Source organism: Crocodylus siamensis, chromosome 9 (assembly GCF_052110815.1).
Source record: "Crocodylus siamensis isolate JL-2025a chromosome 9, ASM5211081v1, whole genome shotgun sequence".
Lineage (NCBI taxonomy): Eukaryota > Metazoa > Chordata > Crocodylia > Crocodylidae > Crocodylus > Crocodylus siamensis.
In genome coordinates, this window is record NC_143403.1 from 36,249,226 (window position 1) to 36,271,779 (window position 22,554).

The window sequence follows — 22,554 nt, forward strand, 5'->3', positions numbered from 1 at the left end:
ACGAGGTATGCTTGTATTGAGCTCTTATCTAGTGCCTTTTTATTCACACAGTGCAAAGTACCTTATAAAGGGTGGATGTACCCTTTGTCTTTCAGTTGCATGAAATGAGGTAGTTCCTTGGAAACTGCAGCAAGTGCTGGTCTGTGACGGTGCCTAGAGAGCTTTCTTCGGCAATCCCTCACAGTTGAGGATGATTGTCTTCCATGATTATCTTATCTGTGTGTCCAAAGATGGCTGATACGGCCTATCCCAAATGAACAGACTCTACTGCTGCTTGGATGTGTTTCTCTGTGGGGCAGGTGGTGCTGGATTCTTGATTTGGTCTATGACACACTGCTGCTCCTACTTTGAAACTTCATGAGAACAACATGAGATTGAAAAGTACTGAGATCCCTACAGCACACTCTTCTTCCATTTGAGGCAGTCCTGGGCAATAGTCTCCTGTGAATTGACATTTTTATGTTGACCTTGAGGATGTCCCTAAGTGCTTTCTCTGCCCTCCTCTTGAGTGTACACCTTGGCTGAGCTGGGAGAATAAAACTTGTTTTGGGAGTCTGAAGTCAGACATCTGGATGACATGGCTGGCCCAGCTAGGTTGATGTTGGATAATTATTGCCTCAATACTTGTGGTGTTTGCTTGCAGGAAGATGCTAACATTGGTATGTCTGTCTTCCCTCTGGATTCGGAGGATCTTCTGCAGGCAGCACTCAAAGACTGTGCTTGCACATTTGAGGCAATGTTAGATTTCTCTGTTGATGTCAGCCTTCTGCGAGAGAGAGCTTCCGAGGTACAGGAAATACTCAATGTTCTCCAGAGCCTGGAGCAGCACACAGATGGTTTGACTTTCAGTCCTGTCGCTTGTGCACTGAGCCACACTGCCTCTTCTGACCCAGGCGTGTTACTGGGCTGGTTTAGACATTGGCAGTAGATTCTTATTTGACCTTTTGTGACCTTTAACAGCTGAAGTGACTCTTCCGTCCCCCCTGCTAGAAACAAGCGGTCAGGATTGTCCTGTTCTTTGGCATGAAAACGAAATGAAAGGAGCTAGGGGTATCTAGAAACTGTAGATACAGTTCCTAACTGTTGTAGGATAGGAACACAGCTGGAGAGAGTGTGCAGTCAATGCTCATGCCATTGTGAGGGAAATAAAAGAGAATGAAAATCAGGGTTTAATGCCCTGACATACAGAAGCAGTTTATCAGACCAGAGTGTTAAGATGCTGAGGTGTTACGCTGGAGATGTTAAGCTATGAGGCACTCAACAAATAGGCATTTCCAAGGGGTGCAGGTTTTTAATGTCTGCCTTAATTATCATCATCTTCCCTTTTCTGCCAGGCCCAAGGGATTCTTTCTTCTTTTTTTTTTTCCCCTATAGAAAAAAAATGGCTTTTTATCAGTAACCCCATAAATTTGGGGGTTTTGGCAGAACAGTTGAAATGGGAGGTGGGAAATGGATGCTTCCTACAGACATTCTCTGTGGAGTCAACACCCCAATCATCTCTCCACAAAAACCAGTTTCTAATCATGTGCATCTTCATCAAAGCACTGTAGCTCATGTCCTTGCCCAAGTCATATTTCCTATCTTGTCTCCTTTGTCCTTCCCTGAACCTGTCAGTGCTGTTTGTTAAGTGTTAAGAAGTACTGTTGACCAAAGCTGCCTTTCTGCCATCTATGCAACTTCACCTCATGGTAGAGGCTGGACAGAATCAAAATGCTTGGGCTGAGTATTCCCAGACTGGGGGGAAGTTTAGGATTTGAGTCAGTCCTTCAAGGCCAGATGTCTTCTGCTTTATGAGACACAAGTTCATCTGTGAACACTCCCTTGAAGATTTCGGATCAAGATGATGGTTCAAGTTCATCTCCCAACCAAAATGCTATCATGTTGTGACTTGCTGTACCATGATAGTGTTTCATGCAGCATGAAATCTACTGGGGGCATCTAGGCACGTACTACAAGAACTGTTTGTAGGGTCAGACTCAGAAAATAGGGCTAATCCAGGACACAGGATAGCTGGCAGGCTTGCTGTGGGGCAGCACAAGTTGCTTCGATTCTTCTTCTGCTCTGGACCCACTGTTTGATGGCACTCTAGTGATCCTTCTCCATCTCCAAGAGAATGGTGAGTGTCACTATGCCACATCCATACAAACTCATTTCCCAGCAGCAGTGTCTGAATTACAGGGTTGTTTCCATGGGACCAGCTGAAACAGTCAAACAGAAGATCTTGCTCCTTCCACAGGATCATGGGGAATATGTTTGCTTTAACTCTCATTTCTACTGTTGAGATGTTTGCTGGAAAATTGTTGGGAACTTAATTTGTAATTTAGGCAGGAATGTGGCACTGAAATAAAGGATTGGGAACTTTTTGGTCCTAAATGTAACATCTGAGTACCTGGGTTAATTTGTACTTTGGCATTTAACAGTCTCTTCCCAGTTGAATTATCTGTTATAATCAACAAGTGTGGCATTTATCAGCTCTGAATCTTCCTGAGTGAGGAAGACGGTTGAATGGTTTGAGAATCACTCCCTATAGGGGAAATACACTATGTATATAGGGGTTTTGCAGTCGGGGGTTTCTGTCAGGAAAAATACCTGGTAACCTGTCTTCTCCCTTGTGAATTGATGTTCAGGTTGATACAAAGCAAGTGAAGCATGCTGTCATCTCAGAGTGGAGTGAGGCACTGGTTTACAGTTGAGTGTAAGGAGGTGACAAGCTGCATGTCCCACCCATTTCTATTTATAAATCACAATGTTGGCTTCAGCTGCATTTCATCCTTCTGAAACACCAGCCTGAGTTTGCTTTCAGTTGCCTCAGACAACAGGCCTCTTTCAGGCAGGTAAGTGAGTTAGAGCAGAGGGCTTTCCCCTGCAGCCTAGAAACATTTTTCTCCAGATTGTGTAGGTAACTTCTGCAGATAACTTTATCTCATTGCTTTTCTTTTGTGCAGGGTAACCCAAGTAGCGATCAGGAGGGGCTGTTTCATAGTTTCATAGTTTCTAGGGTCAGAAGGGACTTGAGCAGATCATCTAGTCCAACCCCCTGCCATGGCAGGAAAGATTACTGGGGTCAAACGACCCCAGCAAGGTGTTCATCTAACCTCCTCTTAAAAACTCCCAGGGTAGGAGCCTGCACCACTTCTCTTGGAAGTTGGTTCCAGATCCTAGCCGCCCTGACCGTGAAGTAGCGCCTCCTGATAGCTAACCTAAACCTACCCTCTGCCAGCTTGTGACCGTTGTTCCTGGTCACTCCTGGCAGTGCTCGGGGGAACAGGGACTCCCCCGATGCCTGCTGGTCCCCTCTGACTAGTTTATAACAGGCCACAAGATCCCCCCCCTCAGCCTTCTCTTTTGGAGGCTGAACAGGTTCAGGTCCCGTAGCCTCTCCTCGTAGGGCCTGCCCTGCTGTCCCCTGATCATGTGAGTGGCCCTCCTCTGGACCCTCTCCATGCTGTCCATATCCCTCTTGAAGTGCGGCGCCCAGAACTGGACATAGTACTCCAGCTGCGGCCTGACCAGTGCCGCATAGAGGGGGAGGATCACCTCCCTGGACCTGCTCGAGATGCATCTGTGGATGCATGACAAGGTGCGGTTGGCCTTCCTAACTGCCTCTCCACACTGCCGGCCCATGTTCATCTTGGAGTCAATGATGAGCCCCAGATCCCTTTCCGCCTCCGTGCTGACAAGAAGGGAGTTCCCTAACCTGTAGGTATGGCGCCAGTTGTTCCTCCTGAGGTGCATCACCTTGCACTTGTCTGTGTTGAAGCCCATCCTATTCTCGTCCACCCACCCTTGTAACCTGTCTAGGTCTGATTGTAGCCTGTTGCTTCCTTCCAGTGTGCCCACGTCCCCCCCACATCTTAGTGTCATCAGCAAATTTGAACAGGGTGCTTTTTACCCCCTCATCCAAATCACTGATGAAGATGTTGAACAGTGCAGGCCCGAGGACCGAGCCCTGCAGAACGCCACTGCCCACGTCCTTCCAGGTTGAGAAGGACCCATCCACTACCACCCTCTGGGTGCGGCCCACCAGCCAGTTGGCGACCCATTTGACTGTATGGGTGTCTACACCACAGCCCCTCAGTTTCTTAATGAGAACAGGGTGAGAGACAGTGTCAAAAGCCTTCCGGAAGTCCAGGAAGACTATGTCCACTGCTACCCCTGCATCTAATGATCTGGTGATCTGATCGTAAAAGGCCACCAGGTTGGTCTGACAGGACCTGCCACTGATGAACCCGTGCTGGTTGTCCCTAAGCATGCAGTCTCCTGCTGGCCCCTCCTGGATGTGTGCCAGAATAATTTTCTCAAACATCTTGCCTAGGATCGAGTTAAGACTAACTGGCCTTTTTGTTATCCTTAATCCCAGAAGCTAATCTAAGCTCCAGTGCTGCTTTTGCCTTCCTCATGAAATCCCTACAAGCTCGAGTCAGGGAGGTGTACTCCTCCTTTGTCCCTGCCCCCTGCTTCCACCGCTAGTATGCTTTTTTCTTTGCCCCCAGGCCAGCCTGGATATCCACGCTTAGCCATGAAGGTTTCTTGGACCCTTTTCCTGCCTTCCTGTGCAGAGGAATTGCATCCTGCTGTGCCCCAAGGATAGCCTCCTTGAGGAAGGACCACCTTTCCTGGACTCCCATACTACCTACCCCCTGGGCTCCGAGTGCCTCCCTGACTATTGCCCAAAGCACATCAAAGTTGGCTTTCCTAAAGCCAAGCATTTGTGCTGTGCTAGTTACCCTCCCCACCTTTCTCTGAATAGCAAACTGGATCATTTCATGATCACTGTCCCCTAGCCTCCCTTGTACTAGCACCTCCCCCAGCAGGTCATCTCCAGAGGCTAACACCAGATCCAGTATGGCGTTTTCCCTAGTGGGGTCGAGTACCTCCTGCACGAGGTGTAGGTCCTGTACGCACGTCAGGAACCTTCATGAGTGGCTAGACCTGGCCGACTGCTCCTCCCAGTTGATGTCAGGGTAATTCATATCCCCCATGACCACAACATCCTTTGCACACACAGCCTCCCCCAGCTGCCTGGAGAATTCAAGATCCAGCTCCTTCTCCTGGTGGTGGCCTGTAGTAAACCCCTACCACCAGATCCCTCTCCCCCCACCCTCATTGAAGTTTGACCCACAGGGTCTCAGTTAAGCCTTCCTCTGGTCCCATTTGGAAGGTAGAACTGGTATACTGTTCCCTAACATAGAGCGCAACCCCCGCCCACCTTTTTTCCCCTTCCTATCTCTTCTAAACAACCTATAGCCCTCTATGTCTACTGCCCAGTCAAAAGGTTCATCCCACCATGTCTCCACTAGGCCAACCAGGTTGATTTTACTACTTGTAAGCAGGAGAGTAAGCTCCTGCTTGTTCCCCATGCTTCTTGCATTAGTGAAGAGACACCTTAATCCCCCTGTGGGAGCCCTGGGCACCCCCCTTCCTGAGAGACAACTGGTCCCTTGGTATGTACCTGAGCTCTTCCCGGGGCAGGTCCTACACCTGGTTGAGTTGTCTCTTGCTCCTGTGGATCCCCATCCCCTGATGAACTTAGTTTAAAGCCTGCCGGAGGAGGTCAACTAGCCTGTAAGAAAACAAACTCTTACCTTTGGGGGAGAGATGGAGACCATCACGCCCTAGGATGCCCTCTGCTCCAGGACAAAGGGTAGACAAATGCTTAAACTTCAGGGCAGGATAAGGCATATAAAGGAAGGGGCTTGGGCTCCACCAGACTCTTAGAACTGCCTTTTTAAAGGCCTTAAAATAATCCCCTTTAATCATGAGGAAATTCCTGAAATGACCAGTGTCCTCTGTCACAACATGGAAGACATAAGACATAGGGATCTGAGTCATTGCCTCTGGCACTTCCTACGTTTAGGAAGTTAGTTCAAATCCAGCCTGGCTCAGGGTTGACCCACGATTATATACTCAGATGTTTGCTGGCATATATAAAATGAGATGTCGGTCTCTGTTTATTTTTTCCAGGCAGGTCTCAGCATCAAAAACAGTATTACTTTGGGCATAAATCAAAGCTTGTGTTGCCAGTCCTAAAAGAGATGCTAAAGACCAAATGGGCATGAAGGCTCAGTCAACCTTCTTAGCCCTAGAAATGCTGGTACTTTACCAGTTTTGTAGCTACACAGAGCAATTTTGTGCATCTTCCCCATGTTCAGAAGTTGTACTGCTCCTCGTAAACTAGTATAGCAATACAGGTCACCTAATATGGTTGCACTTGCATCATTGATATAAAAGTGCATATTCCTGTATGGGAAAGGAAATTGGCTCTACCAGCATAACATACCACTATCACTGTAATACGGCTATAATCCTTGTGTAGATGCATTTAGACCACATAAGTTAAAATCACACTACCAACTGATACAATAGCACTACAGAGAGAAGTAGTTAATAATAGCATTACAGACACTGAGTAAACCAGGCCCAAGGCTGTTCTTTTTTTTTTTTGTTGGTATGAAAAGATGAGTAGGCTTGTTTGTAACTTGTAAAGCTACTATGTTTTCCTAAATTAAAAAAGCAAACAGACTTTGCCATTGAATACAAAGAAAGGTGGCAAAAGCAGCTTCCAGAGGATTTCCTTTGTTTTTCCTTTTTTTTAATTAGGGTTTTTTGGGTAAATAATGGAGATTCTTTCTTTGCATTTACCACCATTCTTTACAATATTAAAATGGAAAGAACATTTAAAATCACTTAGAGCATTTATTTCAGCTTGATCAAACTGACCAAAGAAATTAATTAAAATATTCCAGTCAGTTTCAGTCATTCCCTTTCCCAATCTATTTTTGAAATATTTTCTTGCAAAAATATTTTTTCCGGTCTTTCAGCATGTCAGAAATGCTGGTTGAGTGAGCAATTTGAAAAGCTACCTTTGTTTCCTAACTCCCATTATCTATCAATGAGAATTCAGCCGTGATTTTTAAAATTGTAAGACATTTTTGGGTGCTGTATCATAACAGAGGCTGGTTTGTTTTGAAGGATTGGTGTTCACCTTTCTGAACATCCATCACTTTTAATGTGCAGGGCATCCAAATGCTCCAGTTGTGTGGGTTTTTTCCAAAATGGGATTAGGCTTCAAAATCACTTAGGAGTTTTATTTAATTGTGACAGGTTCATATTCATTGTGTGGACCAATGGGCATGCCTGCTACCTTAGGCCACACTGCACCTGAGCCTATTCACATGCCATGACATGTTGTTCACTGGTATACCTTTGGAGGTAGTGCTCAGTGGTTGCTTTAGTGGCCCAGTGGTGGCTCTCTTGGCACATCTTCTGTGGGGCTACTCCTCCCCTATACCCTACCCCTTTCCTCTTGGGTCTTATGATGGATCCAGGCAGTTCCTTGGCATGTTAATGGGGCTTCTTCTCCTATGCTGGGGCCCAACGAGAAGGGATACTGCAGTGTTCTTGCTGCTGTTCTATAGCTTCCCAAAAATCCCAACACAACAGAAAAACTTAACTTAAATAGGTTGGACTGGGAGGTGGGCAGGGCAATGTTGCCCCCGCACCAAGTAGCTCAACTCTGAGCATAGGGGATTTGGTGCCCTGTGCTCCATTCAGTTTCCCTGATTTGGGGCTCCACTGTCTTCCTGGTGAGCTGGCTTTTTGTCCTAGGTTCTTCCCATCTGGCTGCTGGGCCAGGAGTGCCACTGCTCTGTGGCACTCCACACCATGCTGGTATGGGGTCTGCCACTTTACCAGTCCCCTGTTGGCATGCTCTGGCCTTGCAGACTCACTAGTGGGGTGTGCAGTGTCTGTGGTGCTCCCTGCCAGGGTTCTCCCTCATCTGGTGCCCACAGGGCCCACTGGGCTGCCTTCTCCCAGACCCACCTGACCTGTGGGTTCCTGTGTGGTCCTTGGTCTGTGGTGGCGAGTGGGCTTGCATCTGTGTTCAGCTGCTTGTCATTTGCGTCAGGCAAGCCAACATCCATTCTGGTCCTCTGGGCTCTGTGTGTGAAGGAGCCCTTCTGGGTTTGCCTGGGTCTTTTGGCCCTGGGGAATGTAGTGGGCCTCCAGCCAGCCATCAGGAGTGCTTCCTGGTTTTCCCCAGGCACCTCTGCCACAGAACACACATGTGCTGCTTCCCCAGGCACACTGGCCATCAGGGGGAGCAATGGGCTTCTTCTAGTAGTAAAGAGAAAGTCTGGCTCCATTTCCTGTGTTTGGAGGTATTCCCCCCCACCCTCAGCATTCGGGCCTGTTTTATGCACGAAGGCCCCTGGTTGGGCTCCATGCCAACCAGGGGTGTGCTGTCTAGCCATGGGGTGCCAGCTATCTTAATTGTGGCCACCTGGGCTATGGTGCCCTGGTAAGATGAGCAGGGGCCAGTCACACTAACCAAATAGTTACATTGACAGAGTTAGAGTGGGAATGCAGGTTTACTGATGTGTATGTTGCAAAAAATTGCGGTCTGTTTCTTGGAAGCCACTAAAATCACAGACACACACTCATTAGATGGCACAAAAGGTGTATTTGCAAATAGGGTCAGAGCAGAGTCAAAAACTCAGATTACTCTGAATTCACCAAGGAATTTTTGCAGGCTGTATTTATCTTTTTCCTCCTGGGCACGTGTGCAGAAAGAGGAACTCTTACAGCTCATTTCCGTTTCATACAAACATATATGTGGTTACATCACTACATCCATCGCATGTATATTATAATTAACTACTTAAGTATGCAGGGCGGAGAGGTAAATATGTATCAGCTAATCAAGCATGCTCAGAGACTACTATTGGTCACCAAGAGTTTAAACCACCCCCCTTTCAAGGACACAGTCAGTTGAATTCCAGCTTCTGTAATCTGCATGAGAATGGCTAGGGAGAAGCTGGGGGAGAGTCTGTGATTTAGTATAAGAGAAGCTGTGGCAAGGCTGGCCAACGAAAAAAGTCCTTGGCAGTGTTTCTTTTTTATCAGGTGCAAGATGCAAGCTGTGCATTTCTAACAATACTCCATTTCTAACATGTAGGTGCCTCATACCAGCATAGATAAGGCCCTCATCCCATATAAGAACAGTTCTATTGATGTAAAACACCTTTTCAGCAGTATAACTGTGTCCAAGATAGCAGTAGGTTATGCTGGTGTCAGTGTAAGGTTATAGCTAATGCAGAACACTCTCCCCTATCTGGAAGCTTCAACACTGCTAATGTCCCCAGCTTTAGTTTATTAGCACTGTTCTGCATTATCTAAAGTCTGAAAGCTGTGGGGAAATGTTTTATGTGAGAAATGCATTTAGTTGTATTGTGAAAAACACCAGGAAGTCTTTTGTTGGCCTTAAGTTTTGTTCCTACACAGCTTCAGTTCAGGCCTAAATCTGACCCAACAGCGTTCCTTTGTCAGACATGTGAGGTGACATGTGGCTTTAATAGCTTTTCAGCCTGCTCTGCCTGTGGTGTCAGCTCCTTGCCTGTGGTGGTGGGACGTCTCCAGTCTCAGTGGCAAATTCCTTGGTTGGTGTATATCAGTAATGACTAATTTAATTATTCTGTTAAATATTAGAACCTGACCTGATGCTCTTCATATGGGTCCAATTTAAGTGGTGAGGCGAGATGTACTGTGGGGCATTTGTAGAGTGTGATTGAACCACTCTGTTCTGACTCAGCTATTAAGTGTTCAACATACATGGTTTAAGTGGCTACTACCCATTTTGCTGCCGCATAGTATTGGAGCACAACTCGAATAATCCCAGTCCAACAGCCCTCTTCCTTTCTTCTTTGCTTTATTATTGGCACACTCTCCTTTCTGGTGTTGGTCAATAACAGATGCTATGTAGCAGTCAGTGACCATACATAGCAATAAATTAAGGAGTACAGATACCTTGGAGCACTTATGACTAACAACAACTGGATGGAGGAGGAAATTTAAGGCAGAGAGAGAACATTAAACCTGTTATTTCACTTAGTAGAGAATTTTTAGCACCAAAGAATGATGGAGAGCTTCCGTTATACAACGTCATTATCAAGCCTATGGATTTATATGGATATATGAGGCCTTGGCACTTGTTCTTTTTCCTTCTCAATAAAAGTATTTTTGAAAATAAAATATTGAGCCAACTTCTAGGGGCCAGTCGTGGAAAATGATGTGTTGAGACCAAAGAAGGAACTTCAGGAGGTTTGTGAAGAACCAAATATAGAACATGAAGTAAAATCCCAGCAGCTTTTGTGGGGAAGGTGGGTGCTTAGGATCACAGAATACAGCCCAACTAAGTGTCTCTTAGAAGGACATTCCTATGGCATTCAATCTCATGGCCAACCATGAAGATAAAGGGACAATATTGAGCCAGACCTCAGGACTTTTTACTATGAATTGCTATCAATGGGGAAGATAGGTACTTAGCCCCTTGATAGACAAATAAAGGAATTGTGAGAGCAACCACGGACCTCCAGAGCAGGGGTCAGCAACATTTTTGCACAGAGTGCCAAAAACACCCACAGCCTCCACTTGTAAGATGTTGGCATGCCATGGACAGGTAGCAGAGGAGCTGTAAGGGACCTGATTCTTGTGGCAGTGCAACCCTGGCCCCTTCCCCACCCTCTGCCCCAAGGCATGCAAGCCAAGTAAAATGCCTTTGCATGCCACACTCTGGCATGCCTGCTGGGGATCATCTACCCCTGCTCTAGAGTTTATATAGCCTTGGAGCAGGCTATTTAATTTCCGCTCTTATATCACAATATTTTTATTATCTATAGATTTTTAAGCCCCAAAGGACAATGTGATTTAAGTAGTTCAGTCTCCTGTAAAACACAAGACCATTTCACCCAGTAATTCCTACAGTGGAATTCCTCAGTGCTCTGTATAAGCACTGGGCCAAAGAAACTGTTGCTAGACTACAGCCTATTCCTTTACATAGCCCTCTGTACAGGGGGTCTCTCAGAGCCTGTCTGCCATTGGCCTGCCCATCTGTTTCTGGGCCAACTGCCCACCTCCTCTTCTGCAATGCCTTGATGATACATAATTATGTTGTTAATTAGGCAGGAGGCTGCCCATTTTTGCCCCGATGCCACAGAGTGCTATCTGCGGCTCCATTCCTTCCCTACATCGCAACCCAAGCCTTGCAGATGGCATTCACAGTTCTTAACATCACTGGCCCCACCCATACTGGGCCCCAGAATCCTTCAATTTGGACCACAACTGGATCCCTCCAATCAGACAGCCTATTCCGCCCACATTCTGGGCTGCCTAGCTCCCTGAACTCTTCCTCTCTTGGGCATGGGCCCCCTGGGACCTCTCGCTACACAGGCCCTGGCCTCACCTCCAAGGCCAGTCAGAACCCCAGGCCCTCAGCTCTGGGTCTCCCTCGCAGTGGGCCCCTAGCCCTTTTGACTCTTCTGGTCCTGGCCTCAACATCGACCAGTCGAGAGTGTTTCAAGTCAGGCTTCTGAGCCTCTAGCTGACTCCCTAACCTGGGTCCGCCTTCTTGCCCCTACTATGGGGTAACCCACCCAGTTGTGGGAGCTGGGGCTATTAAGGCGCCCTGACCCGCCTTTCACCAGGGTGGTAACTGGCCTGGTACTTCCTGGAGGCTCCCACACCACTGGGAGCCCCACCAGGCCACCCACTCCCAGCAGGGTGCAGTTTTAGGTTATGCCCAGGACCAGGAGCCTCCAAACCATCCCCTTAAGCTCCTGCCCATACCTCCAGGATGTTGCACACAGCCTGGCAATATTTCTGCCTGGCCTGCTAGCAGCAGGCTGCTCTGTTTATATAGGCGGCCAGAGATCTAAAATGGCCGCTGTAATCAAACACCTGCTGGCTCAGCCCTTAAAGTGACAGACACCAACAGTGCGCCGCCACACCTTCCAGAATTGTGAAACTGATTCCAAGTGATGGAGAATCCACTGTTTGTTGTAGGTAGTGGTTGAACAGCATATCACTGTCACTGCTAGATTTTTCTTGTTTTCAGTTTCAATCTTCTCATTTTATGTTATATAAAGGCCAACAGCTGGAATCTAATCTGCTAGACTAGCATGCATTCTAATATTATGCATCTCCTTCTTGTTCCCCAGAGCTGGCCCACGAACACTACAAACAGAAGTAGAAAACTCAGTTAAAATAGAAGGCTTGGTACAGAACAGATCTAGAAGCCAGTTTTTTTTCACGGCAGAGCTAGTGCAAGGATTGAACCCTGGATGTCATCAGGTGCTTCATTTTGGAAGTTTTGCTGTTGTAGCCTCAGCCAGTGCAGTTTATCCCACAATCATTGCATTGTTTGACTTTCTGCAATGATTAATGCTTTCCTTCATTCCCTCTTATCCTGCAGATTGTCTGGAGTTGTTGCCAGAGTCCATGGCGTACACACTAAGCCCCACTCCAGTGGGGCCTGTTGGGACCCAGTACTGTGTTTGCAAAGTTGAATTATCTGTGTGTGGCCAAAACCTTCTGGACCGAGATGTGACTTCCAAATCTGACCCATTCTGTGTCTTATTCATGGAAATCAATGGAAAATGGGTAGAGGTGAGTACCAAAGACTTAATACTTTCCAATTCATGAAATTGGTTTGTGTCAGGCTAGTGTTTTGCATCTGGGTGTTACTTAGTTATTATTCATGCTATAGTAATGACAATGAGACCCATTTGGGGTTACAGCCCCATTTTACTAGGCAACGATCATAATGTAGTAATAGCCCTGCCCCTATCTTGCAAATGCTTGAGGAGGTGTATAATCCTACTCGTGTGAATAGTGCTGTTGCAGCTAATGGGGTTACTTGCACAAGTAACATTGGACATCTTTACATGTGTTGCCAGGGGAGGGGGGTGGAGAATGCTTTAATTAGAACAGCTCTGAGAGATGTTTTAATTAAAGGGCCCACAGCATCTCATGTATTCATTGTCCCACACTTCAAAATAACTGCCATTTTGAAGCATGGGGGTGCTAAATACACATGGTGCAGAGGCTGCTGGAGCATTCTAATTAGCATGCATCTGAGCAGGCATCCAGCACGTGTATAAGTGCCTATTATTCCTGCACTTAAGTACCTGCAGGATCAGGGCCTGAATTAACAAACATTCAGGGTAGGAGACAGGAGGTGTGTTTCACAGTTGAAAAACAGACGTTCACAGATATAAAGAGACTCCATTCTGCCAACAGTTTTCAGATTGCCTATCCCTCTCTGATACTGTAGCATATGTGGATGCCTTTTTGGGTTTGATCAATATTTTATCTTCAGGAGAACTGATTGGTAAAGTGGGTTTATCTCCAGATTGTACCAGAAACTGAGTGTTCCCAAGTTTGCCCGAAAGCCTGTATATTAGGTATAATATAATGTTGTGCCTGGGAAAGGTCTCTCCGTGTTAAACACACAGAGATCTGTCACATCTACAGCTCAGCTTTTCCCCATACAGCAGATGAGCTCTACTGACTTTTCCCCTCATAGTTGGGCAAAGCAGTTATTTATCTTGTAGAGTAAGTCATGCTCCTGAGTTTCTTGGCCCCTTACGGCATTAATTTCTACTAATGAAGATAAATGCTCCTTTGATAAATGATCTTCTCTAACCTACATGTGTAGATGTAGATGTTCTAACTGTGTTGCATCTGGTTTTGCTGCCGTTCATCTCTGACTTAACTGTTTTGCTTGCTGTTCTGAAGTGTACAGGATTATGACAAAACTTAAGAGCTATTATTATAGCGCTCAAAGTATCAACCTCTGTCAAGTGTGGGCTTAAAATCACTCCTTAATGTTTACATTGCCTAAATTGCATCTGATGTGAAGTATTCAGTATGTAGAATAGAGGTTCCCAAACTGTGGGTCACAATCCCATATGGGGTTGCAAGATCAGTGGATGGGATCAAGGGAGTGGGGGGGCTGTGGGTTGGGAGTTGAGGGGTCCTGCTGAGGAAATGGGGCCATAAATGGGATCATGCTGAGGAAAAGTTTGGGAAGTACTGATGTAGAGGTTTGGTGCAATGCTGTTATGACTCAGGTCAGGTCCAGATGCACTGAAATGCTTGTTTAGTGGGATGTTTCAAATCCAACTAAGATCCTGTATCACAAAGGAATGCAATTCTAAGGGTTTTCTTATGGGGGTGCGGTTGAGGGGTGCACAGCTAAGTATGACATTCTTCAGTCTATGTTAATTTACGATGCAGGTTTGGTCTGGTGTAATAGGGACAATTGTATTGTACCGGTCAGGGGGAATTATGGGGATGGTTATTGTGTTTGAACACCTAGGGCCTCAGCCAAAGTATGCTGAGATCAATAAGCTTTGCAAGGGACACAATGAATGTTAGAGCCTTGGGTTATTGAGCAATAGAAAGGAGAGAATTGCTGTGAACAGGATAAGTTCAAGAGATTTAAGTTCAGTTCTGTGCTGTGTGGAATACAGGCCAGCTGCTAAGACCGACTGAGCCTTTGAACTGTTCCTGGGTGTTGCCCTTGCTTGCCAGATCGCTTCTTGATGAGAAGCAAATGCTTCATCTGCTGCATTTAATTGGAAGAGGCACTGAGCAGAAACCATACCTAAATACATAAGGTCCATAAGCCCCAGAGGCTGTCATGTCACATGATCTTATCAAAATCAACAGCCTCAGAAAGATGCTAATTGAAAACTGGCTATTTCTGGGGCCAGAACTTGAAGGGTCCAGAAAAGTGGAGTGAAATCTGAAAGTGAAAGTTCATCTCCTCTGTTCTGGATGCTGTGGAGATCTATAACATAAATTTGTCTGCCAAAGAGGCTGCTTTCTAGGTGGGGAAGGTCCAAGTATAACATGGTCAGGAAGTCAAGGTCGTGCAGACAAGCTGTGTATGTTTTCAGGCTTATTCTGGTCCCAAAAGGCCATGCAACTTGCTTGATTTCAGAGCAATCAGAAAGGGAGCTACTAATATGAAACGCAGGTGGGAAGAACCACAAGATTGTTCCTTTGGATGTTAACCTATTCTGGAGAAAAACAAGTTGGCTTGGCCTGTAGTTGTGCCCAGATATTAGCAGCTCTTGGACTGTTTTCTGGTAAACAATTAGTCCATGAGCAACTATGATTCCTCAAAGGGAAACACACTATCATTGCTCTGAGGTGAAAAATCAGTGTTAGCTGCAGGTTTTTTCTTCACTAGTTCAAGAGGAGCACTGCTTTCACTTTGCTCCTTTGCCACACCCCTGGGCTAGGGACAGACATTCAGAAAACCTGATTGATTCAATCTTTGCAGTTTAGTTTAACCTGCAAAGCTTGAACCAATTTCGAGATGGATAGATGTTCCCTTTTCACTCCAGAAATTCAGGCACATGCCTGCAGTGGCTCAGGCAAGAAGCCGGGGGGCACTAGAGTAGCCCTCCCTTCCCTTGTATAATGCTGAGATGGGGGGCACGGCTAGGCCCTGGCAGGATGCTTTGATTAGGAAGGTCTGCCTGCACCGTCCCAGGCTTTTCCCTGCTGGCTGCTCAAAGGGCAGGAGTGTTACCAGCCCCCAGCCTCCTGCTAGCACTCTGAGGCAAAGAGAGCAGGGAATGAAATGCATTCATCTGTTGATGATATGGAGCTTTTCCATCTCCCTCCCTGCTGCTTTTTACTTTCTGCAGCAAACTGACAGGCGAGCAAGCCAGCAGGGGGCTGATAACAGGGTTTATCACCCAGTCAGCAAAACAATAGCCTCTCTCCATTACTTCACACTCTTCTTAAACACCTTACCAGCTGACCTGTTAATTAGCTCCAAAAAGCCTTGAGGGGTCACTGTTCTGTCTGCCTGTCCCAGTGAAACTGGAGACACACACGTCTGCATTAACTAGCATACCACATGCCTAAGATCCAGGGAGCTGGGGTTCATGCTGTGAGGGATGGGAGGGCAGGGCATACCGACGGGGGGGGGTGCAGCATGCCTGGGGGGAGGTGCTGCTGGGCCCTCTAGGGGTACTTAGTCCCCTGGCAGAACTTCTGGTTTCGCCACTGCTGGGAGACCCCTCCCCCCCCCGCACAGCAATCAGCTGCTGGGGGACATCCGCACCCCCTCCCCCTGCTCAGCAATCAGCCACCAGGGAGCCCCCCCCGGTCAGTGATCAGCTACAGATGGGGGGGCACAAATGTAAGCATTACCCCCTGGGTGCCTAAGACCCATGGTACCCCACTGGAGAAGCCAGAAAGATCCTGCTGTGCCTGTAAGTCTCTGCTGGAGCTCCAGCCAGGGAGCAGATGGGAGGGGCTAGCTCTGCCATGGAGCAGAGAGCCCTGCCCAGCCCAGAGAGCATGCCGGGATACTGGGGGTGTCTGGTTTATCTCAAACCAGCAAGAGGTCTGGGACAGACATTGCATAAACTGGTTTGACCCAAATCAGTTAAGTCTGATACTACATTCAACCAGGTTTATCTCAAACCAGTTTCAGCAATTTTCAACTTTGCACTCAACATTAGGGCTGTGCGAAATTTCACCAGCTGTTTCATTTCAATGCTGTTTCAATTCATTTCAAGCTCAAAACAGTAAAATCGAAACAAAATGAAGGGCTTCAAAACAGCTTCAAAACAAAAAGATGGCAGTCGAAACATTTTGAATGTTTCAAGTTCCGAAGCTGAAGCTGGGCTTACCTGCAGGGAAACAAAGTGTGTGTGGGGGTGAAGGACTGCTGTCATATTGACTGTGTAGCTGGCCAGTGACTGTGATCCTTCCCTGAGGTCCCTTCCAATCCCAGTGCTCTGGGGGAGGGATGGAAAAACAGCATAAGAGGCAGCATTGTTTAAACTGCCCTGCTTTCTCCCTTGGGGCCTGACAGTTACTGAGTTATCTTCCAGCAGCTCAGGAGCATTAGACAACAAAGGCTACTGCTACCATTGATTGGAATGATTTCCTACTTGCTAGCCTTGCAAGTGGGATTCCATAGTACCTTTTGTTTCTTCTAGACCCTTTTATTTTATTATTATATTCATTGATTTATTCGTATCAATTTTATAATTATACTGGATATTACACTGTAGAATTTATATAGAAAGGGATAGGCATTTATATTTTATTTCTATACATATATACCTTATAGCATATTACATTATAGAATTTATATAGGAAGGGAGATGTTATAAAAATATATGAAACACACCATGAAGCGTGGTGGAAAGGCATCTGGCAAGCCTTCAGAGAGGAGAAAAGAGTGGGTAGAGGGAGAGGTGTAAGTTTCCCCACCCCACTGCAAACTGAGATGCAGCCTGTTTCCTATAACTAGCAAGGAGGAGGGGAATAGTGCCAGTGCCACTGCCTGTGCCTGAGTCTGCATCTTCTCCAAGAGTAACAGCCATAACCTCCACCCCCCACCACCACCAGGACAACAAGCAGCAGCACCAGCACCATCTCCCACACCCCCATTTCACTTCCCATGCTGAGCCTTCCAGTGCCAGAGGAGGACCTGGAGCTGCAGTTGGATCTGAGTGCCCTAGCAAGGGAAATTCTGGGGAAGGAGGGGGATTCATCTGAGTTTGTGCTCCACACCCCTCAAGTTTCCCCTAGAGCCAGGTCTCCCTCCCCGGAAGGCACTTCATAGGAGGTTGAGGTAGAGGTTGTGGAGGCAAGCAGCTCAGCTGAGTCCTCTCCTCCTGTCGCTGTGCCTCTGTCTGCTGAGGAAGGGGAAAGTGCAGCATCCACACATGCACCCGCACCCCAGAAGCGAGCAGGTAGTGTGGTCTGGGATCATTTTGAGGTGGCAGATGATCCCACATACGCTATCTGCCTGCACTGCCAAGCCAAAACCAGCTGGGGCAAAGGAACAAAACACATAAGCACCATGGCGATGCTAATGCATCTCCGCAGGCACTACCACCTTGCCCTTACTCCTCCTCAGCCTGGCACTAGTGGGAGCATACCCAAAACGAAGTTTCCCTCTCGCTCTAAAGCCCCCATCCTCCAACAGCAGAGGCAGGCCACCCTAGAACAGTGGGGGAAAGATGGACAGAAAGCAGGACACATTGCAAGAGTGAGCGAAATTGCCCAGAGCATTGCGGGAATGCTTGCTGTTGATGGCGAGCCCTTCTTCTCAGTTGAGCAACCAGGGTTCAGGCAGCTCATGGTGCTTGTGGCTCCATCACACCAAGTGCCTGCATGCACCACCGTCATCAGGACGGTGGTGCCCTCCCAGTATGAAGCATGCAGGGAGTACTTGAGGGAGGAGCTGCGCAAGGCAGATCCACAGGTGACCTCACACTTCACCTCAGACATCTGGAGCAGCTGGGGTGGAGATCACGCCTACCTGTCCCACACTTGAAAGACAGGCCATCAGCGGGCTGTCTTTCAAGCTGAGGTGATGGATAAGTCCCACACAGTAACATATCATGCAAGATCATGGGGGCAATAAACCACTTGCTGTAGAGGTGGCTCATTGGGCAGAGCGAGCTCACCTGCGGCTTCAAGGTCACCGACAATGGGACCAATATGGTCAAGACAGTCCATGATGCCAACTTCGTTGACATCCATTGTGTGGCACACAAGTTCCATCTCATTGTCAGGGACGCCTTGGAGGTGGACAGGACTGCCAGTGATGGTGCCAGTACTACCAGCGAGCTCATATCCAAATGCAGGAAGGTGGCAGGCTACTTCCACTGCAGCATCCAGGGAGGCAAGATGCTGCAGGACAAACAGGCAGAGCTGAACATCCCACAGCACAAAATCATGCAGAATGTGGAGACTCGGTGGATCTCCACATACTTGATGCTCGAGAGGCTGGTGGAGCAACCTTGGGGAGCTTGGGATCAGTGGCCCCCTTAACAGAGCTGAGTGGGATACTATCTCCCATATCTTGGTGGTCCTCAAGCCCTTCCTCAAGGTGATTGAGACCCTCAGCACTGGTGAGGCCTCCTTTAGCCAGGTAATCTCTATAGTGAGGGAACTTCAGAGCCAAATGGAAAGCTTCCAGGGGATCAGTATTCCTGGCTGGGGAAAGCCGCTGTCACCAGACATGCAGGCACTGGTGAAGCAGCTGAAGGAGGGCACCAGGAAATGGCTTGATCTGTTGTGGTCCAGTATGTTCCATATGCTGGCTGCCATGTGTGACCTGAGGATGAAGGTCAGCGTATGCAGCAGCCAAAGCCTGGATCAGTGGATGGAGGTAATGGTGAAAAGAGTCAGGGAAGCAGAGTGATGGAGGTGGGGAGACATGGAAGAGGGGGATCCACTGTCCTGTGCTAGCACACAATCCACCAGCTAGTCTCCTCCTCCACCACAGACGCTGCCAGTGTGGACCACGAGCATAGCTTCTATGATGGGGACCAGGGGCACGAGACCCCACCATCATGCAGGGTAGTGCTCAAGCCTTGGTGGCTGCCTATTTCGCCAAGGACGTGGAGCCACTGCTGTGTGACCCCTTGGCCTACTGGGCAAGCTGCAGCCAGATGTTGCCAGATCTGGCCTCAGTTGCCCAGGAACACCTGTCCTGTCCACCAGCCGGTGTTCTGAGTGAAAGTGTGTTCAGCATTGGTGGGGATGTAGTGACACCACACCGTACCTGTTTGGATCCTGGTTTGGTGGAACAGCTGGTGTTCCTCATAGTGAGCCTCCCACTACTGTGATTCCTCAAGCTCCAGATGCAGATGCAGTGAATGCCACCCTCCTCACTCTGTCCACACCTATTTCCTTTTTTCATTTTCTTAAAAAACATTTTATGCCCCACTCTCATAGCTGGAGGGGACACTCACTGCATCACCAGCCAGCAGGGGAAGAACATTTCTCTGCTGAGCTTCCATGCCAGGACAAACTTGGAGGTATGAACTGGGGCTATGGGGAAGGAGTAGGCCTCAGGTCCTGGGCACGACCACTAAAACTGCACTCTGCCAGGGTTGGGAGGCCTGGTGGGATTGCTGGTGGTGCAGCATCCCAAGGAAATGCCAGGCCTGAGAATCCCCCTGGTGAAAGGCAGGTAGAAGGCACCATAGCCTTCAGCCATGACATGTATGCACACAGTCCTGGTTGGGGAAAGCCCAGACCCGTCACATCTTTGATAGGCCTGAGGCTTGCTGGTTGCAGTGGAGTTGTGAGGCTCCAGGTGAGCTCAGCTTAGCTGTCTGGGATGCCAGATTTTGGGTTAAAAAACCCTTTGTCAAGCTGAGGAAGCATTTGGAGCTGGTGTGTGTGCTGTTCCTAGATGGAAGGAATAGTAAAGAAGCCAGAGGCTGGCATGCAATGCAGTCAAGAAAGCCAGTCAGTGAAAATGGAAATGGAGGCATCACGGGGTGAGGGATAGGCTGGGGTTGGGGGGGGGAGGGGAAGGGGGATGTACCAGCAGGAGGGAGAGGTACTTGGGGAGTCTGATGTCCATGAGGTTGTAGTGTGTCAGAATTCTGCTGTCTATATTGAGTCGATGAGTTTCTATACCTACCACCTAGGAGGTTGATGAAGTGCAGTTCATAGGGTTGTCTGTGAAAAGTGTTTGTAAATTCCTCTTAAGGATCAGGTCTGAGAGATTAGAGTCAGGTAGTGTTCTGTTGTTGTCTTTGATAGATTTTTGGTGTGTGCTCATTCTGGTGCGCAGATGTTGCTTGGTGTCTCCACGTATTTTCCATCAGGGCACTTGGTACCCTGATGGAGATTTGTATTGTATTGTGAAGATATCTCCATACTGGATATATTGTTGGCAGGTTTTGTGTGTCTTGTCATGGGATGGCCTGGATCCATTCAGTGTGTTTTGGGCTGTAGGAAGTTGGCTTCTGGTGATGGCATTAGTGATGTTCAGTGTTTGTTTGAATTTACAAACCACTTCTCACAGACAAGTGTATGAACTGCTTTTTATTAACAAAGAGTTTTTCAACTCAAAAGCTTGCTAAGATGTATTTCTGTAACTATTCAGTTGGTCTGCTAAAAGATACCAGATTAGATTGACTCAAAGGAAAGGACATTGTCTGCCAGTGCCATGCCCTTAGATCAACACCCTTAGCACCTGACCAGAAGGATGCAGGGCCCTTGGCACACCTAAGCCCCAGGACTGGGGCTGGCAGGAAGCGTTTTTTGGCAGCTTCTAGAGAAGAAGCTCCTACAGGAGAGGAAAAAAAGGCCCTGTCACAGTTTGGCTGCCTGAGATGCTGCTGGTACTACTGTGCTGCTGCTCTCACTAAGTTGGTATTTTACCTGTTGTTATTTAAAGTGGTGGATCAGACTGAGACTGTAGAGGTGGAGGAGACCTCATTGGGGCACACTACCATGTTGTGTAGAGGCCTGAGAGGGGGCAAATAAAGCACAAGGAGCCATTGTTTTAGGCACTCTGGCTCTGCAATATGAGGCTACTAAGAAAACTGAGGGTGTATATGAGAATTTATCTCCAACAGCCAGGTGAATTACTTGATGGTTTAAGTAAAATGCTGGCCTGATACCAAGAATCCCTCATCCAAAAAAAAAAGCGATCACTTAAAAATGTACTTGACTGAAAATTTTCATCAAGCGGGAAAGCACCATTAGGGAACATCACACATAAGGGAATATCTAAATCCACTCTCAGCTTCCTGTCTTTGGGTGTTTCTACACATCTGGATCTGCAGCTTGTGTGGCCATGCCTGGAAACTAGTAAGCTTGACTGTAGCACAGAAATGAGTTACAGCTCCCTGTCTGAGTATTAACCCAGTTTTCCAGATAAATTTTGTAGCAGATGACTGCAATATGACATGTCTTGTGTGTGGTAATGAGATCGTGGTTTGCTCAGCTATATCTGGGTCTCAGAGGAAGTAGTCATTTGCATAAGAGGGAAAATACCATGAGTTGCTGTTTCATTCATTTGCAGATGCAGTGCCAAGAGGCTGGAAATCATAACGTGAAAGGTTCCTTCTTGACACAAACAGCCTTCTTTCTGGGGACAGACCTTGGCAATGTGAATGTCTGAATCTGCATGGACTGAATTGCTGTTATAGTTGAGGGGAGGGATTTATAGCAAACTAAATTGTAGCACTTGATGGACTACATTTTAGATAAACAGATTCCACATTGGGGTCACTAGCCATGATTAGTCTGCTACCTGGTAAAAGACCCATGAGGTCGACATCTAAGTTCCAGCTTTTCACTCTTGTCTCTCATTATTGAAATGAAAATTCTACTCTTTGGAGAGATCCCTGCATTTACAGAGTTCTTTTTTTCTAAGGCAGGCTGTTATCTTGCTATAGTGCCTGGTCAGCACATCATTCCATGGAATTAGAGGACATCTTTCCTCCCATGGTGATTTTCCATTGGTTGATTTGGTTTTTGAATTAAGATCTAAGATATCACTTGGGGACAGAAGGGGAGGGAATTTGTTTTGGCTCAGAGCCCAAGAAAAGCCTTGAAAAGGACATTGGGCCAAACCATTGTTGTGTAAGGTACTGCAGGTTTATGTTTTATAATTGTAAGTTGCTGTTAGACAATAAGTTTTTCAAGCTGATTAACTGAAAGAAGCAAACAGGACTGGGAGATATGATTTATATAGAGTCTGTCCCTTCTACCTGTAGCTAACTAGTTCGAATCCAGCTTGGATCAGTAGTGACAAAGCAATTAACTAAAGGCCTGTTGGTGCCCTGTGAAACAAGTAGCTTGTTCCATTCCCCATAGGACAGGCATCACCATCATAAAAACATTATGATGGCTGGAACAAATTGGACTAAGTTGGTGCCAGTCTCGGCAAAGAACCTGGTGAAGAGAGAGATGATTATG

General features: G+C 47.2%; 1 protein-coding gene across 9 annotated transcripts in view; it reads left to right on the forward strand.

The window, feature by feature from the left end:
• Window positions 1-22,554, forward strand: part of CPNE2 (copine 2) — a 221,987-nt gene that overhangs the window by 59,044 nt on the left and 140,389 nt on the right. For 8 of the 9 annotated variants that reach the window (XM_090062655.1, XM_090062652.1, XM_090062649.1 and 5 more), the window contains exon 2: window positions 12,251-12,444. The exons of the other annotated variant lie outside the window; for it this stretch is intronic. In XM_090062655.1, the coding sequence (XP_089918781.1) occupies window positions 12,277-12,444 (168 nt within the window). In that variant the 5' untranslated portion in view covers window positions 12,251-12,276. The remainder of the gene's footprint in view (window positions 1-12,250; window positions 12,445-22,554) is intronic. 9 annotated transcript variants of the gene reach the window in all.